The sequence below is a fragment of the Nicotiana tomentosiformis genome, chromosome 1 (genome assembly GCF_000390325.3).
Source record: "Nicotiana tomentosiformis chromosome 1, ASM39032v3, whole genome shotgun sequence".
Classification (NCBI taxonomy): Eukaryota; Viridiplantae; Streptophyta; class Magnoliopsida; order Solanales; family Solanaceae; genus Nicotiana; species Nicotiana tomentosiformis.
Genome location: NC_090812.1, coordinates 51,587,031 through 51,596,189, shown reverse-complemented (window position 1 = coordinate 51,596,189; position 9,159 = coordinate 51,587,031). Strand labels below are relative to the sequence as shown.

The 9,159-nt window shown below is 33.4% G+C and overlaps 1 protein-coding gene across 2 annotated transcripts; it reads left to right on the top strand.

Annotated features, from left to right (window-relative positions):
• The first annotated feature begins 4,344 nt into the window (after window positions 1-4,344).
• On the top strand, window positions 4,345-8,340 carry LOC104103446 ((+)-neomenthol dehydrogenase-like). 2 transcript variants are annotated; one of them, XM_070182650.1, is made up of 6 exons: window positions 4,345-4,502; window positions 4,587-4,839; window positions 4,927-4,998; window positions 5,687-5,866; window positions 6,749-7,131; window positions 8,239-8,340. In XM_070182650.1, exons 1-5 carry the CDS (start codon window positions 4,471-4,473, stop codon window positions 7,127-7,129), a joined length of 918 nt encoding a protein of 305 aa, XP_070038751.1. In that variant the 5' UTR covers window positions 4,345-4,470; the 3' UTR covers window positions 7,130-7,131; window positions 8,239-8,340. The 2 variants fall into 2 exon arrangements, with proteins under 2 accessions (XP_070038751.1, XP_070038748.1); XM_070182647.1 differs by lacking the exon at window positions 8,239-8,340 and having other exon boundaries at window positions 6,749-7,241.
• Window positions 8,341-9,159: the final 819 nt, after the last annotated feature.

The window sequence follows — 9,159 nt, the reverse complement described above, 5'->3', positions numbered from 1 at the left end:
CCCAAGATCGAGGCCGAGGATCGAGGCCGAGGATCGAAACCGAGGATCGAAGCCGAGGATCGAAACCGAGGATCGAGGGCTGCCTGGGCAGAATTATAAAAGAGGGCATTCGTCCCATTCGCCATTTTTAACAAATTGGAGCTTGAGCATAGGTGATTTTTGATAGATTTTCAAGGAAAAGATATTAGGGTAAGTGATTCTAACTTGGATTTGGTCTATAAATATAAATATATCATTGTTCTCATCATTTAATTAGTGTTTTGAGATTGAAATTTGGGAAATTTTTAGAAATCTCATAGAAACGAATTTTTGAGATTTCGGTATCGATTCGGAGTCGGATTTGAGTAAAACTGGTATGGTCGGACTCGTAATTTAATGGGTTATCGGATTTCGGAATTTTTATTAAAAATGTAGTATTTTCTTATAGAATTGATTCATATAATTTTTAGTGATTGTATCGAATTATTTTGGCTAGATTCGAACCAGACAGAGTTGGATAATCGTGAAAAAGGCTTTCTAGTGGATTAAATTGGAGCAAGACGAGGTAAGTATCTTGTCTAATCTTGTGAGGGAGAAATTTACCCCATAGGTGATTAAATTAAATAATTGTTGCTAATTGCGGGGGCTACGTACGCATGAGGTGACGAGAGCCCGTGCGTAGCTACTATTAATGCTAAAGTTCGGGTAGTTTAGGACTTAAAGCATGAATTACTTTTGTAAATTGTATTCTTTATTAATTAAAATATTTGATGTATATATTGTGAATTGTTATGAAAGGTAGAAAAATATGAAATTTTCATATGCTTAATTTTTGTTTAGATTAATTAATTGTTGAAATAAATTATTATCCTCTCAAATAAATTTTACAATAAATACTCATATTCTGGAGGTACATAAGAAAATGTCCTCCTTTCTTGTGGATCGGGCCGAACGCCTCGACAGGATAGATGCATCTATGGATCGTGCCGCACGTCTCTCAGCAGTGTACACGACACTCTGGATCGGACCGTACGATCTCGGCAGAAATCGTGCTTAATAATAATAATAATTACACGATACTTTGACAAATTCATTGAAATTGAATTGCAGCTTGTAAAGCTATTTGATAAATTAGAAATTCATTGAAATTGAATTGTAGCTTGTAAAGTTATTTGATAAATTGGAATTTTTATTGAAATTGAAGGAATTAATATATATATATATATATATATATATATATATATATATATATATATATATATATATATATATATATATATATTGAGAATTGTTGCATTTTGAAGGAATTTAATTATTTCTGCTGGTTAAATAAATTATTATTATATTCTGTAAATCATGCTGATTTAAATATTCTAGTTTTATTTCAATTATTATTATTGACCCATAGTGAGTGTCAAAGTCGGTCATCTCGTCTCTTCCACTTCGAGATTAGGCTTGATACTTACTGGGTACACGTTGTTTACGTACTCATACTACACTTGCTGCACTTTTTGTGCAGGATCTAAGACAGGTACTAGTGGAGGACCTATCATCACATATCCACGTCATCGCGAGGCATAGTGGTGAGCTGCCTTTCTGAGCCATTCTGCAGCTACCAATGTCTCTTCTTATATTTACATTCTGTCTATTTCATTTCAGACAGTATTTGGAGTTTTGTACAATCTACTAGATGCTCATGCACTTGTGACATCGGGTCTTGGCACACACATTTGTAGAATTTGGTATTTTATTATTTTCTTGGATTAAAAGTTTAATCAATATACGTTTGATTTATCAGTTGGCTTGTCTAGCTGTAGTGTTGGGCGCCATCACGACCTATAGGTGAAATTGGGTCGTGACAATCGCGATGAGTAAAATCTGGGCAAACAGAACTTAAGTTCTCGAAATGGGATTTCGACCTATTTTCCACCATTTTCGATTTTGAGCTCAGGTAAGACGATTTTTACGGGAAAGCATTAGGATAAGTGTTCCTTATCCTATATTGATTATATTTCATGATTCCATACTCATTTACATCATGAATTCGTGAATTTGTGGAAGAAAAATAAGATTTTTATAAAATCTTCCAAAAATGTAAAATGAAGATTTGAAAGTCAATCTGATGTCGAAATTCGATAATTTTTGTATGGTTGAACTCGTATTGGAACGGGTGTTCGGATTTCACGAGTTTTTCCGAGATTCGAGATGTGGGTCCCACTGTTGATTTTTAAAATGAATTTCGGGTTTTTATCCGAAAAATTTATAAATTCATATGGAATTAATTCCTACGATTTGTATTGAGTATATTGAATTGTTTATGACTAGATTTGAGGATTTCAGACACGAATTCGCGAGGCAAAGGTTTATTGGATTCTTGAAATTTGGTTGCAAAGCGAGGTAATTGTCGTGGTTAACCTTGACTTGAGGGAATAGAACCCCTGAATTATTTGCTATATGAATTTCATGTGCAACGATGTATAGGCAAGGTGACGAGTGCCTATACTTTGTCAATTTAATTGTTTGCTTAATTATTTAAACATCTTAAATTGTTTAAAACACAAATTAATTGTTATAATAATTGTTTCTCTCATATTTCTTGTCAAATATTAATTTTTGAATTCCTGCAATTATTGTTACATATTTATTTTATTTATGTGTCTTAATTGCTACTTGACCTTTAGCATATTAAATATTAAACTGCCTCTTTTCTCCCTGATTTTCACAATTAATTGATAATTATCATTGTTGGTTTCATAAATAAATTATAATTATTGTATGCCTTGATACTTAATAGTTTCTTATTGAACGTGGTATTTATTGGAGTATTTTTATTATATTTAATAGTTATTCATATATATCTATATGGGGGATCGGGTTGCACGCCGCAACAGATTTATTTAAAGTTTATATGGGGGAACGGGTTGCACGCCGCAACAGACTTATTTAAAAGTCTATATTCGGGGATCGGGTTGCACGCCGCAACAGACTTGTTTAAAGTTTATATTGGGGGAACGGGTTGCACGCCGCAATGGAAACAAGTTGAGGGATTGTGACTGCTGAGTTGATTTCAATCATTAATATTATTTACTGGTCTTACTAATATTTCCGTTATTATTATTGTTGTTATTACTACTATTGCGTACAGGTAATGTAAGTGACCCGCTTTAGCCTCGTCACTACTTCGTCGGGGGTTAGGCTCGACACTTACCAGTACATGAAGTCGGTTGTACTGATACTACACTCTGTACTTCTTGTGCAGATTTCAGAGTTGGTTACAGAGGCGTACTGCAGATTTGCCCGAATACAGCTACCAGTGAAGACTTGAGGTATAACTGTACAGCGTCCGCAGTTCTGAAGTCCCCTTCTATATTATCTCAGCTGTGTATTATATTTCAAACAGCTTGAATTTTATTTAGACCTTTATTTGTATTATTCTAGAAGCTCGTGCACCTATGACTCCAGTTCTGGGATGGTATTTAGATATCATGATTATTATGGAATACTCACTTTATTTCAAACTTTATTTCCACATTTATTTTCTTGTTATTAATTAATTTAAAATTTTGTTAAAAATGGCTAATTATATTTTAACGTTGGCTTGCTTAGCAAGTAAAATGTTAGGCGTCATCACGGTCCCTAAGGTGAAAAATTTTGTGCCGTGACAGAAAACAACTAAAAAATCAATTATTGTGGACCGGATGGAATATTATTTATGCTTACAACTAGAGAAGTGTCGAAAGTTGTTTTTGTTTGTTTTTTTGGTGGTGTTCTTTTACTACTATGCTTAATGGTGTAGGAAAGCATGACTCATGTGTTTATTAAGAAAACATATAGATTTGTTCATTATATATGTTTTACTATATAGATATTTTTAGCTGTTCAATGAAGCAGTTCTTTTGAATATATATTTCTTTTAATTTAATCTCTTATTACATATTGTACCTACCAAAAAAAAACTTCATAACTTCATACAACATTATCATTATGTTTTCAACTGTCAAAGTTTTTCGAGTAAGTTTACCATTCATTATTGAGCTTGTATTGTTTTCCTTTACGATTTGTTATGCGCACTCATTTTAATGTAATTTTGTGCCACTTTAAAAAGTTTGTACTTAACTTGGTATACACTAAGAACTAGTGTATATATATATGGAAAGGAGGGTCTGGGTGGGTGGGTGGGGTTATTGTTTTTCTTTTTCTTTTTTCCTCTTAAAAATAGTTTTTGTTTTTGTTTTTTCCTCATAATTCATTTTATTAATTATTATTTTGGACCCAAATACCAAATGTCATCAGTTAATTCGTCAATTTGCCACATCATTGACGAGTGTATTACACACTCTCTAGTTTTTTGCTGGTTATCAAAAAAGTGTCTAATTGGTTCAAATTTTGAGTAGATAAGGTGTCTAAAACGAAAACCCGGATAAGTTTAGGGGGTTGTGCATGATTTTAATTGGTTTGGCTTTCTTCAAACCACAACTAAAGCTATTCTAAATGACAGAAGAAATCAGAGGCCGAGCCACAAAGTACTGAATTTCTTCCTTTAGCATTTGCAAATACAATTATTTTATTTGTTTTTACTCTGTACCTATAATTAATTTATGGTGCAGGTATGCAGTAGTTACAGGGGCAAACAAAGGGATTGGATTCGCAATATGCAGGCAGCTTGCTTCCCAGGGAGTAGTTGTGGTTTTGACTGCTAGAAATGAGAAGAGAGGGGTTGAAGCTCTAGAGAAGCTCAAAGGGTTAATTGGTTTAGCTAAAGAAAATTTGGTGTTTCAACAGCTTGATGTTATGGATCCTTCCACTATTGCTTCTTTGGCTGAATTCATTAAGACTCAATTTGGCAGGCTTGATATCTTGGTAAGAAGCATAGCTATGTTCTTGATTTTAATTTCTTGTTTATGATCAAAATAATTTGCTAAGTGATAGAGCTGTGGGTATTTTCAGGTGAACAATGCAGGAATTGGTGGAGTCACTGCAGATGCTGATGCCCTTAGAGCTACACAAGAGTCCAGTGGGGTAAGTCCTTTTAACTAGACTTAATCTATCGATTAATTGTGTCTTAATACAAGACAGTTGGTTACTACATGATAAGTATCAGGTTATATATATACTGGCACACTGACAATCAGTGTAGTATAGGTTTGTTACCGTTTTTACTAGGTCATCAATTAATGTTCATTGTAGAGATTAGCTGTTAATTACTTTATAACTGTGGCCTGATTGTGTAAGTTTCGGATTGATGCTTCAAAAAGAATTACCAGTAATTACCTTATAGCATAACTTACATGTGTTTATAATTGCCGTTAGTGCATAGAAACGTAAACTCATATATGTATGTTTTATAACACGTCAGAGAATTTACAACCCCACAACCCCAGAGGATTTATCATAATTAGACAGCCCTCAAATTAACTAGTAGACCATTCTTTTATGCTAGATGCTTGATTAGAAATTATATGTGCAACTTGATTTGGATATAGAGTTAGTTAACCATGAAAATGGCTTGAGGTTTCTGCTGTAGTTAAAAAACCAGAACAAGTCCTGCTTTATCTCGAAATCTTTAGATTCGACTATCAAGTGGCACAATCAGTAGCCATAACTCTCTGTTTCTGGAAAATTCACCTTTTGACGTGTAATCAATTGAAATCCTTGGCTTTAGACTTCATCTTTTGTACTCTTTAATTTGTCATTCTCTCTGCTATAGACAGGAGGATCTCAAGTCAATTGGAATAACATATTGATTCAGACATATGAATTAGCAGAGGAATGTCTTGAAACAAACTACTATGGTGTGAAGAGAATGACTGAAGCGTTTATTCCACTGCTCCAATTATCTAACTCGCCGAGGATTGTGAATGTTTCTTCCTCTATGGGAAGGCTAAAGGTATTAACCTGGCAACTCTTCTCCTCTTGGAATGGAAGGTCTAATCTACTGAAGTATCTCTACATCCCTACTCTTATCTTTCAGAGTTTTTTGAAATTTTAATACATCAACATAGCTGCATTTTTTCCGTTTGGCGTGATTTAACTTTTAAGGTTTTTGGCCTATACATGCTTGGCCCATAGGAATGATAAATTCTGAAGTAAAACTATGATTAAAACGTTTAGAACTACACAATTCTGCCTTTAATTGTCTTTTTTAGAGAATCCAATGCATATGCCATCTATTCTTTTTAGATTGGAAAAATCATAGATTACTGAAATCTTGCCGTTAACTACACCTTTGTTCTCATCAATTTATTGATTTTCTACATTATGTTCTCCTGCCTTTAACTTAAAGACTTAATCTTTCACTCTACTAGCAACAAAAATGAAGAAAATCCGAGGAAATCCTAATAGTAGTAGTGTTAGACTGATTTTGTTGTATATAAATCATGATCTGACCTTATTCTTGTCGATTTTCCTTTTGTCTTTAAATGATAAAGGGTATCTTTGTCTGCATAATATGTTAACAAACACAAGAAACTTAATGTAATGTAAGTAAGCTAGGATATTTATGAAGCTTGATAGTTTAAAAGGGCAGCCCGGAGCACTAAGCTCCCGCTATGCGGGGGGGCCCGGGGAAGGGCCGAACCACAGGGGTCTATTGTACGCAGTCTTACCCTGCATTTCTGCAAGAGGCTGTTTCCAAGCAGCTTGTTAGTTTCAATCTTCTTTTTCATGTGGTGACAAGTTTGTCATGTTTTCCTAAGTGTCAGTACCCCGATGTTGGTAATTGGATAATCTCTATGAGTAGCTGACTGAAATTCTCTAATTGCATTTCCAGAAGTTGAAACATGAATGGGCTAAAGGAGTATTAAGTGACAGTGATAACCTCACAGAAGAGAAGATAGAAGTGGTGATAGCTCAATATCTAAAGGACTATAAAGAAGATACCCTTCAAGCCAAGGGGTGGCCTTCTTTCATGTCAGCCTATATACTCTCTAAAGCAGCCGTGAACGCTTACACGAGTGTCATGGCAAAGAAGTATCCGTCTATACAGATCAATTGTGTTTGCCCTGGTTTTGTGAAAACAGATCTCAGTTACAATCGCGGGATATTGTCAATTGAAGAAGGCGCGGAGAGTCCTGTAAGGCTAGCTCTGCAGCCGGATGATGGCCCTTCTGGTTTGTTCTTTGATCGGAAAGAAGTTTCATCATTCGAATGAGAGTATGTTGTTCATTGTATCCGTGTAGCTAATGATATACATGTTAGACTAGCATGTAATAATCTTCAGTGATATGCATTAATGTATGTTGTATGAAATACCATTTCATGTAGGCAGTTAGCATCTAAAATAATCCTTGGTTTTAAGTTTTAACAGTGAAAATATAGGGTGAATAAAAGACTCAAAGAATGAATTGCCCTTAAAATTTCTGTCTGAAATTGCCATTAGCTGTCTCTTCTCCAAATCTTGGAACTTCATAAGGCACTAGAAAACTATTGATTTTATTCAAAGAACAAATCAATATTTGAACATTATCTTTCAGTTGTTTGATGAGTTAAGTTTTCTGAAGAACCCAAAAAGAAAGCAAATTATATTTCAAATATTGTATACTATTCTGTTAAACAAATCACAATCAATTTCCTTGGGAGTCTTCTTTGTTTTATAATCATTTCTTGTCTTTTCATTGATGAAAATGTGAACAAGTAAATTTTTTCCAAATTGTCCCTTATAATTCAGTGACATCCTAAATTGTCGTACTAGTTGAATTATATACCAGAGAAATAAATATTTTATATTTACAATACACTCACTAAAAAAGAAAACAAGTGGAAACGCAGACTAACATTTTGAAATTGGTAGCTAAGCAAGTTGAATTATAGCTTGTTGAATTATAGCTAAGCAAAAAAAACATGCTTTCTTCAGTTCTTGTCCACATAATGGTTGAACCGGCACTAAACACAGGGGATAAGACTAACATATTATATAAAAAATAAAAATAAATTATAGCCTCCTTGATTTTCTCCATTACCGTATTATATAATTCCGTCTTCCCAGATTTCAATGAGCACCTTAGACTATTTCTAGCAAACGCAATACATACACTGATAGATAAGCCTGCTTAGACCCAAAAAACTGAATAGTGAATATAGCAAAAATGGCAGAAAAAACCACCAGCCACGAGAATACATGGTATTTACAAACCTTGTATGTATAAATACAAGTTTTATGCACTGATCGTAAAAATTTGTTCACTACTGTTATTAGGTAATTATAGGTAAATCTTCTTTAAGAAAAACATGGAGTAGTAATTTTATAAGTTGTATGATCAGGCATGCAGTGGTGACAGGGGGAAACAAAGGAATAGGATATGAAACATGCAGGAAACTACTAGCTGCAAAGGAAGGAGTAGTGGTAGTGTTGACAGCAAGGGATGAAAAGAGAGGAATTGAAGCTCTTGAGAAGCTCAAAGAGGAGTACGATGATCAGATTTTGTTTCATCAACTTGATGTTATGGATCCAGCTAGTATTTCTTCTCTTGTGGACTTCTCTTTTATAGATGTTTTGGTCTTTTTATTTTGGTTCAAAATAAGTAAATCAAAATAAGTGTCCCTTTTACATAACCAAGAATGAATTAATTTTAATTTTTAAAATTTACCGTTATTTACATATTATGATGTGTCAAGTTAATAATATATAAATTTTAATTAAAAATAATTTAGTTAAAATATTTTTTTTAGGTTAATATTTTTTTAAGGGGTGTGTCAAAGATTAAAAGGTCATTTATTTTAGACCGAAATGAATACTCCCTCCGTCTCATATTATCTGTCATGATTCTCTTTTATACATCCCTTAAAAAAAAATTAATTAGGATGAGATTTTGATTACTTTACTCTTATTCATGTCTTAATATTTAATCTTTTTTTATTGATATTCGAACAAAATTATTAAAATAATTATTACTAAGTGTAAAAAAAAAAAAAAAAAAAATTTATCTTAAAATTTTAAAATAACAAATAATTTGAAACAGACTATTTTTTAGTAACCACTAGTCACGACTCACGAGTGATAATACGAGATGAGGGGAGTATTCAGTACCAAAGAAAGAAAGGCTGACGAGGTGAAAAAGGTGTGGGCTCCTTGAGATCTACAAAAGTTGGTGAACAGTCACATGCAATTTAATTTATTTAGGATTAACATTTTTTTCCTACCATCACTTGTTAGGTGGCTCCTTGAGATCTACAAAAAAAGGT